Raw genomic sequence first — 22,863 nt, 5'->3', positions numbered from 1 at the left:
AGTGATATCAGGTGATAAAGAGAATTTTTCGCTGTGCTAGGTGGCACCAGTCCGAAGCGCGGAGTGATTTATTGAGCAAAGTGCTGTGCATCGAACTATTGTGTTGATCGATGCCACCGGTTCGTTGGCTGTTGTGTGGGTTGTTTGTGCCCTATCACAAAGCGCACGCTTCGTGGAATGGGAAATCTATTGAAGCCCCTTGTACATGCATCACATTACAAGACATCGCACGTGGGTGCAAGTGCCACCAGCGCCACCACCATCAAAGCTCTAATGCGTTTCACACGTCACAATAAACAGTTCCGCCGAGCAACTAGCAAAGATTCTCATTTAGGAGCGCATGTCTGTCTGGAGAGCCTCTACTGCTCCGGGCTTGACGGCTGCTGTGTCAGAGAGCAGTGCCACTCCAGAAAATCAAAGAAATTTCCTTGAAGAAAGCAGTAGATTATAGGAAATTCATTAAGAATCCTTTTGTTGTATTCTCCCTTCCTTTTCACACTTCATTACATCCTCTAGTGCCTTCCTTCTCTCTCTTTATTTATTCTCTCCTATATAATTATCTTTTTCTTCCTCCATTTCTTTCTCTCTTATTTCATTTCTGTCTTCATCAAGTACATTCTTTCTCTTTGTCTTCTAACTTTTATTCTCTCTCACTTCTTGGATTGTTGCTTCATTCTTCCATTCCTTATTTACTTACTTCATTGATCCTTCCTTGATTTCGTCTTCGTTCTTCTTTCCTCTCTTTACCATCTTTTTTTCTTTTCCCTACCGTCTCTAATCATTCTTTCTTTCTCGCTTTTCATTTCTCTCTTCCGTATCGTCTTCCTTTTTCGTTTTCCTCTTTCTATTCTTTATTACTTCCTTTTCCTATCTATTTCTTCTTTTTACTTATTTCTTGTCTCATTTCTTTCCTGCTTTCTTATATTCTTCCTACTCTACTTTACTTTTTTCTCCATTTCGTCTTCTCTCTTCCTTACATTATTGTTTTATTTATTTCTTATTTCCTCCTTTCTCTCCGCCTAACAGAATCAGAAATTTTGTCTCATGGTACTTGTCTCCCATTGACTTCTTATTATGTGGTGCACACAGAATTAGACGCGGCGCGACGGTCGCGAGCAGACACGGGGAGACACGGAGAGACAACATCGAATGACTGCTAGAAGTTCGTCGCGAGGAAACTGATAGCTGCAGTGTACTACGCATGCGTTAGTAATGGCTATGATTGCACGCTTTACTATCTACAAATCAGTGTTGCCAAGTCAGTGGTTTTGTAGCTAAATCTGGTGTTTTCAAGACTATGGTCAGCTACAGAATTTTACCGTCAGCGGCTAGGTATTTATTTGGCGTTTTGTGATGATTCCGGCAGAGGGAGACGATATTTTTAAGTTTTTTTTTTCTGTAAAGATGTTATATTGTTTTTATATGTACTTGTGGACAACAACATTAGTTAATCATAAACCAGAGATTAATACGGTATTATCACAATTTTTCATTTTGCGAGTATAAAATATCAATGTTTTATGATAGCCACGTCCATTTCCTGCCTCATCCATTGTTGTTGTACAAATAAGGTATGCCACATTCGTTAAACTCTTAGTTTAATCATGTAGGCATTGTTTTTGTAAATGAATTGATATGTTTGATCACAAAGAGTAGATCATGAATTGAATTATTATTTTCATTTATGACAACTTATATTATGATTCATTCATTGATTCATAGTATTTTGCCCATGGGTAGGATTTTCACTGCAAACCCAGTATTCTCCAGCCTTTCCTACTTTCTGCCTTCCTCTTTGTCTCCTCATATGATCCATATATTCTAATGTCGTCTTATATTATATATTATTTAATTTATCATTCCGCATTGTAGTTTATGTACCACAGACATACTTAAAACTTAAAACCAGACTCATTGTTGGCAGGCACGTCTCCAACTCAGTGTGAAATCAGATTTCGAACGAACTGGTGTGATTGTGAATGTTACAGTATATTATTTTTGATGTACTTCAATTTTGAAGAAAAATGCCGCGTAAAACTGCATACGTAAAGGAAAGAAAAACATAATGTGTTGAAAGATTGGGTGGAAGAAGTTGTCGGTGACAGTTCGAAAGCTCGATGTAAATGATGTAAGGTGATATTGAATGCAAAACTTCAGATTTAATTGTCCGTACGATTTTGCATAGAATATTAGAGCCTACGAAGTGATACACACTTTCCATAATTAAGCCTACATTTTTATAAAATCCTCCAGTTCCTAAAACTGTATAGGTACTTTGTATTTCAAATTTGAAAGTGGTGTATTAAGAAAAATCTGGAGTTTTTCAAATACAGTTTAGCGGTTTTTTTAAGCTTGTGCAGCGGTAAATGGAATTCTGAGTTGGCAACACTGCTACAAATACTATATTGTTGTGTAGTGCACATTATTCATAACGGAGCTCAATGCGGATGTTCGTTACTTTAAAAACATGACGTGTGTTTTTGTCTTTCCAGAGGATAAACTGAAAATTGTTAGTTGAACACTATATTCAGAAGTAGGCCTATTGGTAATAATAATGTACAAATTTAGCATTAATGATCATTACCTTCGTGATTCAATATTACATAGGAGCAAAATCAAGGAGTGTTACCTATTCATAGGAGTAAATGAAGGAGTGTTACCTATTGATAGGAGTAAATGAAGGAGTGTTACCTATTACTTACACAATTACTTTGGTTAAATTTTTACTAATATTGAGGAAGAAATTGTTTTTCTTTCTTTCTTATTGTTCACGTCAAACCGTATTATGCCCATCATATTTTCTGAATTTCATGACAGTCTGACGTAAAAGAGATTTCAAATAAAATTTATTCTGACTATTTCGTTTATATGACGTCATTCCATTTTCGACCAATGAAGTGTAATGAAATTTTGAATTCCAACCAATCACAGTCAGACTTTGCGATAATTTCTGCAGCTAGATTTATCGCTGTCAATTTATCGCATTGTCGTTCTTTTGTTTAGTCATTGTCGCCAACTGTTTTCCCGTAAATTGAGGATCATGAATACATTAAGATGCAACTACACGGTTAAACTTTTCTTTCAACTTTAAAGCAATGAATGCAAGATTGATATTTAATATTAATTAATATATTTACGCAGTGAAGACCACTTTCAAAACGGCGCACCATGTAGACACAAGATCTTTATGCATCTTAATTGAACGTACCTTTTAAACTTGATTCTTTCAATATTCTTCCCAGATTGCACGCATACGCGATTGGAATATTGAACTGTGTAGATACAGCTTTAGTTCCGTTACACACTACAGCGAGAATGCGTTTGTCGAGCTATAAAAAATGCTTTCGTGTAGCACCCATTGTAAGTAACGGCCGAAACAAGGCACAGCTGACATTGGTCCTGCTTCCACAGGTAGGCCAAACGTAACCTATAAAATTGTAGCCTATAACATTTGTATTGAAATTAAACAATTAATAGACGTTCAAATTTATGTAACATCATCGCATATCAAACTCAAAGACCTTGCATAGTAATAATGTCTTTGATCACACTGCCTTTCGTATGGCGTAATAAAATTCGTGTTTTAATTAGGCCTATCTATACAGAGATGGCTTCACTGTGTAGCAACATGTCTCACTGTGAATACATAACCATTGGTACATATAGCTGTCCCCACTGTTACTGTTAAATTAAATTATGATTTCAGCAGATAATGAAAATGTATTTGTTATAATAATAAGAGAAAAGTGCAGTACATATAATTAACATTGTTAAACCTGTATTTCGCTTTTCGCAATTTGCATTACTGAATAATAACATCGAATTTCTTTATTGCAATAATCGATATTCATCTACGAGTATTTCAACTTCACAATGTCTGAATAGGTTAAGTATTCGTTAATATACAATTATTAACATTTTGTGATCGAATTTTGGGGAGATATTATTTACATTTTTATTTTATTCACGAAATAGTCCTAATAAATGTCGCTCGAGGTCTGAGATTACTACAGATAAATTAAGTTATTGGAGTAATTAATAATTTTGGTATTTTAATTTACCTCTCTTAGTTGGCACATAAACAGTTTCCCTTCTCTCCTGAAAAAATTATATCAGTGGACTTAGTACGGTTTGGAACGGATCTCCTCATTTGTTTCATTCTTCCTTAACAAAAGACAACAAAAGTGAAACAGAAGTTTCTGTGAAAACAATACAACTTTCCCTGATTTCTGAATACCGCTAGCCCTATATAGAACACAGAAAACGCTACAATGATTAAGTTCTTTCATTTCTGCCATTGAAAATAACACATTTTTGCGGCAGAGACGTGTTTAAATCAACACAATAATCCTTCATAGCCAACGGATAGATGCATCCACTTATCCCGATACAATGCATCCATTGTCAGTGTTGCCAATCTAATTTGTACGCCAGTGATGTAATATCCGACCGAACCATCAATCCGTTTAACTCGATGGACCTGATTTTAACAAGATTAATTCTGAAAATGAAGTTACAACGGCATACGTGTTGGCTGATATGAGCTGCGTACAAGATGTGGTGTTATGTGAGTATTTTACCGGATTATGGCATCCTCATTACACGCGGTATTCAAAATACGTGCGTCGCATGTCATATCACATACAAGAACGGATACATTTCCATCATCCAGTTTATATATCATAAAGGGTGAGTATAAACATTTTCAAAATTTATACAGGTGTATGTGTGTATAGGCGACGAATAAGGATCTCTCCCTCTCAAAAGTTTTTTTTTTTTATTTTAGTAGGTTCTTTTACGACGCTTTATCAACATCTTAGGTTATTAAGCGAGATGAAGGTGATAATGCCGGTGAAATGAGTTCGGAGTCCAGCACCGAAAGTTACCCAGAATTTGCTCATATTGGGTCGAGGGAAAACCCCGGAAAAAACCTCAACCAGGTAACTTGCCCCAACCGGGGAAACGAACCTGGTTTCGCGGCTAGACGCGCTAACCGTTATTCCACAGATGTGGACCCTCTCAAACTTGTGCTTGGGATGTAATTAATAAACAGGGAACGAAATCGGAACACCAAAACATTGCCTAGAGGAGGCCTCAAGTTTAAAGGAACACTGACAATAGCATGATGTTAGTAGTTCATTTTACCGACGTACTGATGTACTCGTATGACGTAAATTAAAAACAATGGATGAAATACTTCAAAAATAACAGTCAGGAACTTACATTACTTGAGAGATCTTTCGCACTAATTCGAGACTTCTTCCTTGTTGTATACTCAAGACCACTATCTCTCACTATTTGTTTTTTTTTTTTTTTTGTTACTTAAATATATAGACTAATATTTTTATTCAAACACTAGCCGTACCCGTGCGCTCCGCTGCACCCGTTAGAAATAAATATAAAGTAATTACATAATTAAAATAGGATATTTGATCCTGGGAACATTCGTGTTTGATAGAAGGATAAATCGTTTAATACGTTACTTAATTTAAATTGTATTTGCATAATTAAAATGCGATCCTTTTGATCCGGAGACCACTCATTTGGTCATAAAAATTATTTTAGGAAATACAGGAAACGAATGTACAGAATAGCCTATCAAGTTTTCTGTGCATAAGAAGCTATTTTAATCTTACCTGTCCTCGATTCACTCAGAAGTTACTGTGATAACATTATAGCATTATGTCCATCTAGAGAAACTACACTTTCCAATGGTGAATTAATAATTAATCATACAAATCGGTTAATTTAGCTTCTGATATTACTTCATACAAACACAGAAACATTATCTGTAGGCTATCTTTCATAGCTTTCGATTGTTGCTGTCCAAGGCCTCTTATAGACGAAGTCATTTGTTTTTTAATTCATTACACGGCCTTAGATGACAGTTATTGTAATTTTGAAACTGATTTATCTCATTAAATATCAGTCCTATCAAAAAGGAATAAAAATTATCTGAAATTATTTTTAAAGAAACTTTTGTTATGTAACATTTTTCACAAAAATCAATAATAAGCGAGATATTTCGATTTATTTAATTTAAGCCACCTTATAACCCCCCTTTTAAATAATGTATTTCGAATGCCATATAGCCTAAAATCTAAGTTACAACGAACTTAATTTATATTCCAATTTTCATCGAAATCCGTTCAGCCATTATCGCGTGAAAAGGTAACAAACATACAGACAGACAGACAGACAGACATACAAACAAAAATTTCAAAAAAGCGATTTTCGATTTCAGGGTGGTTAATTGTATATGTTAGGACCAATTAATTTTGGAAAATCGAAAATTACCAGAAAAATTTCGGCTACAGATTTATTATTAGCATAGATAGCCCAGTAGAAGTTACTGTACTACCCTGAGTTGATGTAAACTACACGACTTGTATAACAAGGGACGTGGTTAAATTCATAGGTTTGGTGTCCAAAGTCCTATCCCTAATAATCAAACATTACACTCTTACGCGTATTAGGTTACCCTGTAGCAAACTCGAACGTAGAATGTCGGGCTTTATTTCCTGGAATATTTAATTATTTTACATCGTTCAAGTGTTACATTACCCTCGAATATCGTAAGAATAAAATTAATTCTTACATTTCAATTAACATTAGATAGGACTACCCTATTATTTTTGGATGTAAATTTTTCTAAAATCTTAATTCCTGTTTTTGTTTTTATTTTGTTGAGATTATTAAATCCAGTTATTTCAATCGTTCGTTTAATCTTCAAGTGTTCGCGCAGGTTTATGATACGTGGGTGAGAATTGATGTCATAATGATTTTCTACGTGTTTTCTTCAGATATTTACTTCTCCATATATTAATTGTTTGTGTGTTTTTGGATAGTTTGTGTGTTTAATTTGAATAGTATGTGTGTTTGACACAATTTATGTGTTTATAGTTTTTTGTGTTTTTTTATTTTTTTTTATTTTATTGGGTTATTTTACGACGCTTTATCAACATCTAGGTTATTTAGCGTCTGAATGAAGTGAAGGTGATTATGCCGGTGAAATGAGTCCGGGGTCCAGCACCGAAAGTTACCCAACATTTGCTCGTATTGGGTTGAGGGAAAACCCCGGAAAAAACCTCAACCAATTTTTTGTGTTAATCTGGATAGTTTGTTTATGTGTTTGGATTGTATAATTTGTGTGTTCAGTTTGTATAGTTTTTGTGTGTTGAGACTGTATAATTTGTGTGTTCAGTTTGTATAGTTTTTGTGTGTTGAGATTATAATTTTTGTGTTCAATTTGTATAGTTTTTTGTTTGTTTAGTTTGGAGAGAGAGGGGGGGAGGGAGGGAGAGACAGAGTTAGAGAGATATGGAGAGATAGAGATAGCGATATAGAGATAGACATAGAGAAAGAGATAGAGATATAGAGATAGAGATAGAGATATAGAGATAGACATAAAGAAAGAGATATAGAGATAGAGATAAAGATATAGAGAGATAGAGGTAGAGATATAGAGATAGACATAGAGAAAGATATATAGAGATAGAGATACAGAGATAGAGATAGAGATACAGAGATAGAGATAGAGAGAGTGTGTTTGTGTGTGTTTAGATAGACTGTATAATTTATGTGTTCAGTTTGTATAATTTTTGTGTGTAGTTTGGATAGTTGTGTGTATGTTTAGACTGTATAATTTGTGTTCAGTTTGTATAGCTCTTTGTGTGTGTTTAGTTTGTATAGTTTATTTATGTTTATTTTGTATGTGTATAGTGTAGGCTCTCTTGGACTGGCTCCCCAAGTGTAGTAGACCTTCAGCTCACTCTACACCGCTGTAGGAAGCCGTTGCCCTTATGGGATTTCTGGCTTTTCATATTATTCATATTAATTCATCTTGTTAATCTTACGACTTCACTTCAGATTCAATCTCTGTCAGTAGAACTGCATAAACTTGCAAGATTGATGCAGATGTCAATATTTGAAAGTATCTTCAACCACCGAACAACTCTGTTCCATGCTGAATAAAAAGTTACAGTGTGATTTTACGTAATGACGTCGTTCAGTCCAAACGATAAAATGAACCAAATCGATTGATTGCCTAAACAGATTGAATGCACACGGTTTTGTGATCCAGAATTGACCACTAATTTATTTTGTTTCTTTAAACCGACCAATGTCACATGGCCGGTGTACTATGTAGCGAATTCAAAATCTCAAAGTGATACATTTACCAATCATAGCAACCAATTGAGGTGGATCATATTATTTTTCGCCAAAGCTATACAAATAGTAATAAATGGCAATTTGACACCCAACTGTGATTCCAATGTTCTGGTCATGAGTTCACAGCAGTTGTAACATTTAAAATACTATTACGATATTGTTTTCGCGGTTTTGTGATGGTATTAATATTTCTCTTGTATGTTTATATCGGTTGAATGCTGTATTGCAGGCCAATAGCTACATTTAATTGTTGTAGCTATACACAGAAATGCTATGAATAAATTGGAATGTCACATTTAAAAATTTTTCTGGGAATACAGACACATAACATACATTTCTATTGCTACTTTACGCGTTTCATAATACGGAAAACAATATTTCCATTCATTCTGTTAAGGCTCCCCCAAACAGACGCGATACGAAATGCGTTACGATAGCGTTACGATTTTGCGATAAATATTTTCATTGCGTTCAATGTTTGTGTTCACACACACGCGATTATCGCAATATGCGTTATTATCGCAGCAAGTAGAACGCGACGATTTTGCGTTCTATTCTCCCGGGGATGTAGATCGCGAGAACGCCACGCGTTTATTTTGATGCTGGGTTGAAGTGTGTCATTTATGGATTCATATTCAAAGGAAGAGGAACTTCTCTTTCTTGGATGAGAATCGTCGCATGCAAAGCAGGTACAGGTAAATCCATGGTAGTCATGTATGGTTAAGATAAACAATATAAAAAGGTATAAAGTGATGATTTAGCTTTTCTTTGCCAAGAACGTGAAATAAATAATAAGTACGCGTACCCGATTATAAACTTTATTTTTTTTTAATTTGCTCTTTTTGTTGCAGGAGGTTGTAGATTCACGAGTTAAATGCCACAAGGGAAGAAAAAGATTAATTTTATACCTTAGTTCAACAACTAACCTTAGCACTCTGCTAACCTTGAAGAGCCTGCTAGTAAAGAACTTCAATGTTTAGAGTACCCATAAAATAACGAATTTTAATGTGAAGTAAATTCAGTAGTAATTTATTCTAAACATACCTACGTCTAATGATTTACTTACATAAGTATATCTAGAGTGTGGTAAGATATTGAAAGTACGAGTAATAAAACTCCGACAAACAAATTACATAACTGTTTGTTTCCACATACTTTATTAATTTTATATTTCTGCACAATTATTTATAATATTGTACAAGCATTTCGCAATTTGCACAAATATTTTTTTTTTTTTTTTTTCATTTTTCCGACAGTTATTTATTTTCCAGCTTGAACCCCGCGCCAGTCTACAAGCCAGTACGACATCAAATTATAAATAAATAATTGCACTTATTGTTTACATCTAACTTTGGAGCTATCTCCTTCCATTTCTTCTTTTTCATGCCACGGATTTCCCTTTACGAACTCTATAAAAAATTCCACGTTCGTTTACAAGTAATCCGAAATCGCAATCTGTGAGCACAAGTGATATACACCTGTTGAAGGTAACTGGTCTTTGCGCTGTGGCTGGAAAACTAAAATCCGCATATGTGGTCACCCATTACGATAATCTGATTGGCTGGGGACGTTAGAATATCGTATATCGCGGACGCGCCAGTTTGGGCACCTCTTCGCGATAGTGCGATATTGCGTTATCGCGAAATCGTAACGCATTCCGTATCGCATCTGTTTGGGGAGGCCTTTACGAGGGCTATTCATAAACAAACTTCCGTTTATTTTTTTACAAACCTGTGAATAACGTTACAAAATTGGGTTACAATGCGTTTGAAAGTATACACTCTAGTTTATTTTTCCAAAAAGTTTCCAGTCACATTGAGACACTTGTCGTAGCGTTTGACGAGCTTTGAAATTCCGCAATCGTAGAATTCGGCCGCCTGCGACTGAAGCCAACCTACGACGCTGGTTTTCAACTCTTCGTCATCGTCAAAGCGCTTCGAGCCAAGCCACGTCTTCATATGCATGAAGAGATGGTAATCGCTAGGCGCCAAATCTGAGCTATAGGGAGGGTGATCCAATACTTCCCAGTTTAACTCTTGACGTTTTGGTCGCAGTACGACGCGCTGTATGCGGCCGGGCGTTGTCATGCATGAAAATCACCCCAGAGCTCAACATGCCAGGGCGTTTGTTTTGAATGGCCCTTTTCAAGTTTGTTAGTGTATTACAGTAACGCTCAGCGTTAATTGTGGCATTCCTCTCCAAGAACTCCACTAGCAAAATTCCTTTTCTGTCCCAGAAGACTATTGTCATGAGTTTCCTCGTGGTAAATATTTGACGACATTTTGTGGGTTTTTTTCGGGGAGTGAGTATGGTCCCACTGCACTGATAGAAGCTTTGTTTCTGCATTCACATACCACACCCAAGTCTCATCTCCTGTCACAATCTGTTCGAGAAAAGCATCACCTTCTCTTTCGTAACGCTCAAGAAAGGACAGTGCTGCTTCCATCCGCTGAGCCTTTTGTTCCTCAGAAAGGAGTTTAGGCACCCATCTGGCAGAAAGTTTCCGGTAGCCCAATCTTCGGTAATTACTTTGTACAGAAGAGTACGACTAATCTGTGGAAAATCCTTACTAAGCTCCAACATGGTGAACCTGCAGTTTGCTCTAAATCTTTCGTGAACGAAACGAATCAGATCTGCATTCACAATACTCGGTCGACCACTTCTCTCTTCATCATGGACATTGGTTCGCCCGTTTTTGGCACCATTGTCTTACACCACCTTCACTCATTACTTCTGGCCCATAAACTTCACAAAGTTGGCGATGGATTTCATTAGCTGTACAATTTTTGGCCACAATAAATCTTATTACAGTACGTGCCTCAACCTGGCGGGACTTGCGATTGCAGCACACATTTTGACAGCAGTGTCTCAGAGAGGAACAAAGACACGACCTTGACTCTACCGCTGCTCGACGCGTACTGCTTCAAGGTACATTCCACCGAAAGAGCGGCGCCACTGTCTCTGTTGTTACGCACACTATATGAAAATGAAAGTTACTTTATGAATAGCCCTCGTATAAATAAATACTTAAATATAAGTGAGATAATCCTACGGATTTTCAGAGCGAATATCTCATGATGTATGCAACAAAAAACTGTAATGCCATTCATTTTTCACAAAATCAACGAAAGGCAATTTTTAAAGTGAAAATTACCAAAATTTCACCCGTCTCCCCCTTAGCCATGAAAGTAGACAATACAAAGCCAGTCGTAGGCAATGGTTGACTGACCTGTTTCGCAGTGGGTTCCGCCGCGCCCCAGCGGACACTGACAGCGCTGCTGGCCGGGGCGCCCAGAGTCCGCGGGTTCCACGGTGCAGGTTCCACCGACGCCGCAGTCCAACAGGCAGGGCATGACGTCGGTGGCTCGAAGGCTCTCCGTGGTGTGGCCGTCGCCTCCCGTGCTGCCCGGCACCTTCTGCTCCAAGTTCGGACTCTGGGTCGTCACGAACTGCACCTTCTTCTCCACCTCCTCCACGGTGGGAGAGGGCAGAACACTGTTCCCCTTCAAGTCTTTGTCGCTGTCACCGCCACTCGTGTCCAGCTCGGCAGAAATGGACGCGTCTTTCTGATACAGAATGTCCTCTTCCTCCTCAACCAGAGTTTCCATTGTAGTGTTCATTTCTGTGAACAGAAGAGAGAAACATGCTGTAAAGGAGTCTGCAGCTTTTATGTCGGAAATAGATTTTACTAGTGGCTTGTGCAGCAAATGCTGCAAACTAAGTTAATTAGACGTTCAAATAAACATTTTTCAGATTTATTTTCAATGAAGACTACCACACATTCTGAAAGTTATTTGCTTCCATAATAATGAAAGATACTCTCTCTCGAGCCAATACTGAAGAGAACCACGCATATAAATATCTACACCACATCGCCATTAAATATATAAAAAAGACCAACCCCACTTGATTAATAATTATAAAAATATTTGATTTTTAATAATATTATTATCTTACGTAAGTTTCATAGCTTTCAGTAACATATACTATATAGCCGCCACTCAGTAAAATGTAGAAATCAGAATCTAATTTAAGTTATTCTCTACATCTACTTATATAACCACAAAACGTTTCACTTTCATATCAATATAGCATTAATATATATAATTAATGAAAAATAGTCACATCATGGCATTAACTACAACAATACAGTATTTCACTTCTAATAGTAATAATGTCATCAAACCACCTCAAGTTTTGTAGTTTTTAATATCCAATACACAGCTGTACCCAGAAAATTACACACCACAGAATCGAACCTGTAAATTATTTTTAGTAAGTTAAGTTTTTAATAACCAATTCAATTTGAGCTCTAAATATGTCAGCATTCTTGCAGATCATGGCCTTCGTGTAATATTGTTTACTGTAGTATGTGGTTTGTTTTATTCTGAAATGCAACACGGCCGACTTGATGCTCGCTTCGCTTCTCCTTTATAGTACGTCCGCTCAAATGAGAGCCACTTGCACCTGCCTTGAGCGGGAGGCGTCAGGTGTTTCAGTCTTGAAGCACGCGGCTGATTGTTGGTACGTCAGCGCTGTTGACAGATCTAAGTCGGTGCTCCGTGAACAAGTTCATATAGTATTCGGTTTCAGACGAGCACGCAAGTAAAGGTACAGTTAGCTGAGAACAAGGCAGAAGACCGTAAATGCATACTGTGGCTTTTGTGTTCCATACATTATGATTGTATTTATAATGTGACGTTTTTGGAAAACGGATAATAACAATAGTCGTATACGTAAATCCACACAATCGCCATTAGGACGCGGTAAGATTGTACAAGAGCAGTGCTAATTATTATTAGTATTTACACGTATTTTAAAGACGATGCTGGTAAGTGCCGGACACCATTGAAAAATACCAGTGCCGCTATAGAAGTAACTCGCGCAACAAAAAACGTAGCCGTCATAGAAAAAGATGTATGTAATTGACGAACTATCATCAAAATATGGCCATGTTGTACTACGGCTGCCCCCCCCCTTACCATTGTTGTCTCAATGCCATAGAATTGTTTGTTCGGAACTGAAGAGAAATCTCCGGTCAGAAAATACATTGGGAAATAAATCTATTCAAGAAGTATGTGCTTTAATAGCAAATGTGATGGATGACATTAATACTAAAAAACATTAGGTAAAGTATATCGAATATGTAAAGACAAAAGAAAGTGATTATCGCTCCTTAGAAGCTAGCTTGGAATCTTGTGTAATTGATTTAAATAGTGACACAACGGACTCTGAATAGAAGGTGTTCGTGTTTTAGTTCTGTATTATAAGACGCACAGGAAGGTTCACTTCAGTCTTCAGAAGGGAGAGATGGCAACGCAGCGTTGTTTACATGGAACCTGCTCGGAGTCGCGTGCCTACTTGCTCCCTGCGGTAAGTGTGCCCAATCGCACGTTCCAAGTGGCTCTCATTTGAGCGGACGTACTATACAAAAAAGTGAACGTTATAATCAAGTCGGCCGTGAATGCTATTAGCTAGATCTCAAAACTGACGACAGATGGATTTTGGAAAAAGGAAAATTATGTTTAAAAATTGACATTTCACTGAAAACTACTATTTTTCCGAAAAATTTTGAGGTCCAAGCTTCAAAATGAGGGGTCATTTATTAAAATCCGTCCAGCCGTTTTCCTGCAATTTCCATTACCAGTTCAAATTATATATATATATATATATATATATATATATATATATATATATATATATAGATTTTTATTTATTTTTTCATTTAATTGGGTTATTCTACGACGCTGTATCAACATCTAGGTTATTTGGCGACTAAGGCGAGCAGGGATAAAAAGAGAAACCAAGAGTCTGGAAGTGATAGGGAAGAAAGTAATGAAAAGATTAAGGGTGCGAGTGTAAGTGGAAATCTAGGATGTGAAAGTGAAAGCGTGGGGGGGGGGAATAAAAGAGGAATAGAAGAAGAAGAAAGAAATAGAAAGAAAGACAGAGATAGAAATAAGGCAGAGACGAACAGTAAAGAAAGATCAGAACCTGCGACAGCTGAGGATATAGCAAAGGTATTGGATATGATTAAAAAATGTGGGGATGTGATCAAAAAGTGCTAGTAAAGGGAAATTGTAAATGATCGAGGAGTATAGGGGAGAGAGAAAGTGTATAAGCTGATGTGTAGAGATAAATATAAGTATTTATAGGAAGTGAGAGTAGTGTGAAAGGATTAGGTGTAAGTGGAATAGTGAGAAAGTGAAAGTGAGCGCAAATAGGAATGAGTGAAAATAGTGAAAAAGGGTTAAAAGAAGTGAACAAGTGACAGCATAAAATTAGTACTAACATTTGAACGTTGGAACAGTAAATGAATATAAGAGAAAGATAGGAGAAAACGTCAAAGAACAAATAGGGCAAATAATTCAATATGATAATTTATAGAGAATAAGTGAAATTGAAATTTTAGTGAATAGTACTTAGAGGAAAAAGGGGGTTTGAAAGGCGTATATAATTTTAGATATATTAGGATTAATGAACAAAAAGAGAATAGCAAATGAAATGTAGGAGAAATACTGAAGGGGAGAGTGACCAAGTAATAAAAAAGGTACATAGTGTAATTGGGAGTATTTGTGTAGACGTGTACTGCAAATAATGTGTTATTGTAATAATATGTTAATGGTGGCACCGGATACAGAAATGTGAGGTACACCATTACATGTAAAGAAGTGCTGTGACGAAATATATCATATCATATTTGGCGACTGACTGAAATGAAGGTGATAATGCCAGTGAAATGGGTCCGGGGTCCAGCATTGAAAGTTACCCAGCATTTGCTCGTATTGGGTTGAGGGAAAACCCCGGAAAAAACCTCAACTAGGTAACTTGCCCCGACCGGGATTCGAACCCGGGCCACTTGGTTTCGCGGCCAGACGCGCTGACCGTTACTCCACAGGTGTGGACTCGGATATAGAAGTTTACCTCAAAATAAGAAAAATAAGATAATCTGTAAGATATAGGGAAAATTAGTAAACCTACAAAAACTGTCAAATACGCTATTAAAATTAAGACATTCATTCTGCAAAGACATCGAAAAATTCAGGGGAAATCTGGTGTCATCCCTATTTTTCATAGATGGTAACTGTTTTGAAAGTAAATCCCGAAAAAAACAAAGTATATGATTATGTCTCGTGACCAGAATGTTGTAAGAAATGTAAATATAAAAATTGCACATTTATCCTTCGGAGATGTGGAAAAATTAAAATATCCACATTTGTCACATTTTTCTTTGTATATTCAATATTATTCATCCAGATTAAGTAAAATTTTGGCTTCGGACTCTTGTAAGTGTATATTAAATAAATATTGACATATGTGTTTGAAATTATTTAATTACAAGTGTTGAAAAAATAATAAGCATTGGTACATAATTGTATTCTGAGTTGCCCAACTATGGTCCACTCATATATTCATGCTTGAAAGCTGGATCTGTAATTATTCGTAATCCATAAATTGAGTTTCTAATTTAAAGGTAGAAACATAATCTAGCACAGAAATATTAAAAACAAATGAAATGTACATGGATTCTTTTCATTAGTACACAGTGCATAAACACACAATAAACAAGTGAAATCTGAAAGTCATTTTCCTGCAATAATGAACAACTACACTCACCGGCAATAATACAGGGACACCTAAAGTTTCTCATTTTTTTTTATAAGGTGAGAATCAAAAAACCCATTATGAAATTAACAAAACATTGCTTCCCAGAAAAAAAAACACTTTTTTATTATCACTTGCGCTATTATTTTAAACGCCAAACAATGGATATAATTAAAAGGTGTAAAAACTTACAAATTGTTTCAATTTTCTTTCAAATGTTCAACTGATTTTGTGGCCACCCAGATGTTACTAAAAAGCGCATATTGCCTCCCCTCAGTAATTGCCGCTTCTTACTATACATGAAACAACAGCTCCATTGTTCTTCACTTCCAAAACTTTCCCTGGCCACAATTCCTCCTCATAAGTAACTACCATATAACTATGTGCCTTTAGCATTATTTTAACAGATTTCGTCTTCCTTTCCACATCTGACTCACTGTCTGTAAATATGGAGAGTACACCGGAAACATAATCTGTATCCAATTCAATTTCATCGCTCTCATAGTCACTTACAGGGACGGTTGTGATCCTTCTACCCTGAAGTTTTCGTTTTCCCGGACCATTATTCGTGCTAGTACCATTGATGCTGGAACAGCCTGTTTCTTTATTTACTGGACTATAATGTTAAATGGTGTTTTAGAATATACTGAGATACCGTATATGCAGAAGTAAATAATCAAATTGTTCACATTTCATTAAAACAAATATTTCAAAATGAAATACAACTATGGTCCACGAAAAATTGTGGTACATAGTTGAGGACTGACTTCTAGCCTTGAGGTTAAACATTTTTCACGCAGAGTCCTTAACCTCTGCCAGTCTAACTATTACGTGAAAGTAAACACTATATAGCCAGGTTTAATTGTACAAACAATCATATATGTATAATTTACCAGTTCTACAGAGGAGAGCTTAATAAAACAGACAATCACAAACTGAATGATTTCGTGTCTTCACACATTCAATAGAACGATGCACACTGACCTTGTTAAGCATCCATATCATTGCCACATGTAATGGAGATAAAAGCATCTATGGGGAACATAATTCCATCACAGTGGCAATTAAAAGGCCATGTAGAAATATTGAATCGAGTTATGGCAGCAAAACAAATGAGAATTGACATCGATGTACGCTGATAAAGAAACCACTTCCTGACGATCATCGCCAGCGCTTATAATGGACGGGGATGTGAATCCGACGATCGACGATAATCACCGTAAACAAATCGTAGCTATAAATGACACTCGGGAGGAAATTAAACGCAGAATATGGGAAATACCCGTTATTATTCGGTTGAAAAGCTTTTGTATCTAGAGTGCTGTCAAAAAATCTGAAAGTTAGAGTTTATAAAACAGTTATATTACCGGTTGTTCTGTATGGTTGTGAAACTTGGACTCTCACTTTGAGAGGGGAACAGAGATTAAGGCTATTTGAGAATAAGGTTCTTAGGCAAATATTTGGGGCTAAGAGGGATGAAGTTACAGGAGAATGGAGAAAGTTACACAACGCATAACTGCACGCATTGTATTCTTAACCTGACACAATTAGGAACATTAAATCCAGACGTTTGAGATGGGCAGGGCATGTAGCACGTATGGGTGAATCCAGAAATGCATATAGAGTGTTAGTTGGGAGGCCGGAGGGAAAAAGACCTTTGGGAGGCCGAAACACAGATGGGAGGATAATATTAAAATGAATTTGAAGGAGGTGGAATATGATAATAGAGGCTGGATTAATCTTGCACAGGATAGGGACCGATGGCGGGCTTATCTGAGGACAGCAATGAACCTGTGGGTTCCTTAAAAGCCATTTCTAAGTAAGTAAGAAAGGTAACTGAAATAAGAATCCACAAACATAACAAAAACAAAAAGGAAGAATAAATAAGCAAATTTCAAACGAAATGTCTGATGTGGGATAACAACATCAGTAAGTGTTCATAGAGAAATTTCATAACAAAAATCGCAAGATGGAGCGCTGCCCAAATATCCCGCTCTTACATGCTTGTGGTGTCACCCAGGCAATACCGTACTATCTACGGGTTTGACGTTAGGATTAGCGAACGATAGGGGGTGAAGTGAATGTCTAGCCCTTCGAGATGGGACTTTATGACTGGGGGATGAAAAACTCTTGACAGAAAACCAAGGGCTAGAGAGGGGGACTCCGTTGATGGGTAACCAACTTCCCTAGGGGAATCAATTCCGAAATAAAATCTCGGTCCTCCAGCACTGAGGACGTTTCAAGATGATTTCCATTCACAAAAGTTCCGAAAGAACAATAACGAATAATCGAAGAACAAACTACATGCTGAAAGTATTTACGACTATCTCTCTAACTACATGTTGAAAGTATTTACGACTATCTCTCTAACTATATGTTGAAAGTATTTACGACTATCTCTCTAACTACATGTTGAAAGTATCTACGACTATCTCTCTAACTACATGTTGAAAGTATTTACGACTATCTCTCTAACTACGTTGTTGTCCCATGTCTAAGAACGGGATGAAATGTCCCAGAGATGTAATTCATTTTAGATCACAAATAAAACAGTTGGTATGGTGTCCAAAAAGTAACTGAAGGCCAGAAGTTGGGTGGTAAGCACCTTGATATCCATTATCTGAAAATATTTTTTCTTGAAGAGGGCTAAGCATCTTACAGTACACTTGCTCTGCCAACTAGCTGCCCGTTAATGTTACAATAAATTCAATTATACATTATAAAAGTAAGATAACCTCTAGTAATCACGAAAGAGATAAGTGTACTGTATAGATACGGAAATAAAATTTGGAGCTCCATAATTGTATAAGTTTTGCTTGCAACCAGGATTGGGAATTTACGCGTAAAAAAGTTTATTTACATTACAATAAAATACGCGTAAATAATGTGTAATGAACGTAATAAATGTAAAATACGTAAAAAAACCTCATAGAACTTTTATTTTTAGTCTTTCTTTGTCCAGTTTGTGATGAAAATTCACCGTTTGAACAGCCAACAAACCTACCATATAACTCGAGGCTACCAATTAATGTAAAAAAATGAAGACCTTAAGAAGATTTTGCAATTCATACCGGATGAAGTGAAAGGTTTCTACACAGAACTGTACACATGACCTACGATCAACAGTAATGACAGTGGAAGCGAAGGCTGAAAAAATAAGTTTATTAATGTTCTGACATACAAAAAGTCTATTCAACCATGCTTCCCAACTCTTTGATGATTAGTCATTTACCACATAAAATTTGGAAAATTATTACATTTAATGAGTTATTATGTTCAAATCATAATATTTATCTTAAATTTTTATGCATCACCTTGTTGAAACTGCATTTGTTTGCCTCGTTTTAACCGTGACAACGCTTTTTAGTTCTTTTAAGTATTCTAGTTATTCTATTGTGTTTGTATTTAGTAAACGATTTTAGATAAGGGCGCAAATAGCCATAGTAGCTGACGCGCCCTTTTTAAACCCACTAACTAACTAACTTTAGCTTAAACTGTTATACTATATCACTTTATCACTAGAATCGTTTATTTTTAAAACGCTAGAAGTGACAAAAACAAAACTTTCGGGAAATCAATAAAAAAGACTATTTAGTTTAACTATTTTTATTGTCAAAATGTATTTAACAAGTGATATTAGTTACTAAATGTTAGATTTATTCATTATTAGTTGTGTTTTATTATATATATATATATAAAGTCCCCCAAAATATTAATTAATTAGGATGTTATGTGGTTTTTGCAACAAACAAACTGAAAGTAAGCAAAACACTGTTATTTTTGTAAGTACTGGAATGAATGAAAGTAAGTATGAAAAAATGTTGTAATCTATGTAAAAACTACAGTATAAAGTCACAATTTTTTTTTTCTGCTGCAAGAGACATTTTTCTTATCAGGACTTAACTCAAATCCATTTTAATATTATCTTTCCATCTACGTCTCGGCCTCCCCAAAGGTATTATTCCCTCCGGCCTGAGAACTAACACTCTATATGCAAAACCTTATTCCTTTGCTGTGGTCGTGCTAGAGAATCAGTCCCATTCCGAGGCTTATTTGAAGGTTTCGTAACAAGCTGTTTTTTACGGTGATGGGTTGTTAACCCTTCGCCCAACCCCCAAGCTGAAGGACCACCCCTCATCGGCTGTCCACGACTGCTTATTCAATATATTCACAGGTACCCTCCACATCTGGAGGCCGTATAATAATACTTAATTACTTAGTGGCTTTTAAGGAACCCGGAGGTTCATTTCCGCCCTCACATAAGCCCGCCATTGGTCCCTATCCTGAGCAAGATTAAACCAGTCTCTACCATCATATCCCACCTCCCTCAAATCCATTTTAATTCCTTTGCTGTGGTCATGCCGGAGAATCATTCTCATTCCGAGGCTTACTGTTAGGTTTAGATTGTCAAAATCAATAAATGTTAGTTTTTTTACTCCGTATATAAAACAGTATTCTACATTACGTATTTTACATGTAAATTACACGTTAAGATGTATATACCCATTAAATCCATTTCGACACTTCATCAAACCATTTTACTAAATTTCAAACTAAACGAGTATAAAGAGTATGTACAGATTTTGAGTTCTCTTGATATTTCGAGTAGTACGGTATTTATTCATATTTATAAGAGAAAACACTCCTTTCTGCTGCTTCCTTTGCGGACATGTTATTCTTGTTGTAGAAAACTTTCCACATGACGTCACTGTGAAGTGAGCATCGATCCGCGCAATATGTATCTCACTCAATTCTTTACTTTCAGATCATTTGAACAGAATACGTCGAACATCCACATTTCAACCACGTAGAGGAGATCCTTTTCTTTCTGTGTTGCTTGATAAATTTTAAGATACTATTTCTCCATTTCACCGAGACTTAGGTTATATTTTACAGTACATTCTACAGTCCAGGCAAACAGTTTTCATACCTCTGCTATTCCTACATATTTTCTTTACATCTAAAAACTTATTTCTTACTCAACTTCAACGTTTGAATCTATGTTCTACAATGTAATCTTATTTTGACTACTAAGACAATGGAAAAATTAAAAAACGGGCTCTCAAGAACAGAATACGTCGAACATCCACATTTCAACCACGTAGAGGAGATCCTTTTCTTTCTGTGTTGCTTGATAAATTTTAAGATACTATTTCTCCATTTCACCGAGACTTAGGTTATATTTTACAGTACATTCTACAGTCCAGGCCAACAGTTTTCATACCTCTGCTATTCCTACATATTTTCTTTACATCTAAAAACTTATTTCTTACTCAACTTCAACGTTTGAATCTATGTTCTACAATGTAATCTTATTTTGACTACTAAGACAATGGAAAAATTAAAAAACGGGCTCTCTAGCGGTGTCGCAATAATTCAACATTAAAATAGGACATACTCACGGACAGGAGAACGCGAATTCGATTATGCGCACTGTTCAAAACATACAGAGATGAGCCTGCCTGGAGAGAAATAAAAAATAGGTTGCAGCCGCCAAATTACTCTTCAAGGAACGACCACTCATATAAATTGAGGGAAAGAAGACAGAGGACGGACACTGGAAAGTTTTCTTTTCTCAATCGTACTATCAGGGACTGGAATGCTTTACCTGCAGACTTACTAAAGGCTTTACCAATAACCAGAAATGTATTTAAAAATAGGCTTAAGGGCTTTACTAATAGACGGTAGTATATTATACACACTACTTAAAGGATGTAATTGATGTCTTGTTATTCGAAGTGTTGTATTAGCGAAGAAGTGTGTTGTGTCAGTGAAGTGTGTTTGTGTCAGTGAAGCTTTACAGTTTATAGTGGTAGTGCAAAGTATTTGAACAGTGAAATGTTTTTGAAGTGTTAGTGAAATCAGTTCAGTATCAGTGAAATGTGTCGTAGTTCCAGTGCAGTGAGTGAGTTGACAGCGAAATGAGTGTAGTGCTGAAAGGTACTTGTGCAGATATGAACATATCATACTCGTGGGTTTTAGTTCGAACTTAGGGTTAAGATACAAATTAGATTTACTTTAAATGTTATTTTAAGTGATCGTGCTTCATTAAATTTAGGATGCCCCTTGTTATTAATATTATTATTATTTTATTATTAATTATTATTATTATTGTAGTATCATTATTATTAGTATTATTAATTTATTATTAATTGCCATTATTGGGTGTAATTAGTTACCACTGCCATCTGGTATTTACCCATTTGCAGTATGAATAAATACATAGGCTACATACAATATGTTTTGTTTGTACCATTTTCACGATAATCTGTGTTTTTTATGGAGAGTGCTTGGGTTTAGTCATAGGTGAGGGGGACAAAACCTACAACGTAGGACTTTTTTTGTAAAGCACGTACGTCAAAAGATCCGTGCATTGTATTTAAGGGCAAATTCTGATAGTGTTGTGCATTTTTATGTATAATATTTCTGAATAAATTCATCTATCTTGCTTACTATTTTTAAATAATATATTTAATGATCAAAAATTATTTAATGCTTGTTCCAGTATTCTAATTAAATATTTGGTATGTCTTTGTTCACCGTTTAAAGTTCTGAAAGATATCTTATTTCTACTGTCCCTAATTAACCACTTCCCTGATTAACCCGAGTTAACTCGGGTTGCTAACTTGTGTCAAAATTTATTAACCCGAGTTAACTCGTTTGAGTCCCATTTTCGCTGCTAAGGATTATATCCCGAATATATACGTTTCCATTCTTTCATTAACCTTTTCCTCACTAGATGGCTACAGAAGTTAGTGATATTGCTATATCTGGTGGTGTTTTTTGTACTTCTTCCTTGCGAGTGGAATTCTATGCTCATACAGCATTCACACACAGTAGTGAGTAGGTGCTAGTTAGTTTTGGCGGTTTGTTTGTGTTTAGTGTTTTTTGTGCTGTTTTGTGTAAAGATGGATCAAGTTAGTGATTCCGAAACTTTTGATCAGGCATATATTCCTGTAGAAGATTAGGAAATGAAACATCGGTATCAGAAGACGAAGTTATAGACCAACAAACAAATTCAGATCAGTTGATGTCGCGTCTTTTCGACAGTGATTTGAATAGAAGACATCTGGCACCATTTCTTCT

General features: G+C 36.1%; 1 protein-coding gene across 1 annotated transcript in view; it reads right to left on the bottom strand.

Moving 5' to 3' along the window:
• Positions 1–22,863, bottom strand: part of LOC138700466 (pikachurin-like) — a 1,281,074-nt gene that overhangs the window by 788,812 nt on the left and 469,399 nt on the right. The window contains exon 4 of the mRNA XM_069827077.1: positions 11,402–11,794. Coding sequence (XP_069683178.1) covers positions 11,402–11,794 — 393 coding nt within the window. The remainder of the gene's footprint in view (positions 1–11,401; positions 11,795–22,863) is intronic.

The sequence above is a fragment of the Periplaneta americana genome, chromosome 5 (genome assembly GCF_040183065.1).
Source record: "Periplaneta americana isolate PAMFEO1 chromosome 5, P.americana_PAMFEO1_priV1, whole genome shotgun sequence".
In the NCBI taxonomy this organism is placed as follows: Eukaryota; Metazoa; Arthropoda; class Insecta; order Blattodea; family Blattidae; genus Periplaneta; species Periplaneta americana.
The sequence above is the reverse complement of the archived record's forward strand: the minus strand, read 5'-3'. Positions and strand labels throughout refer to the sequence as shown.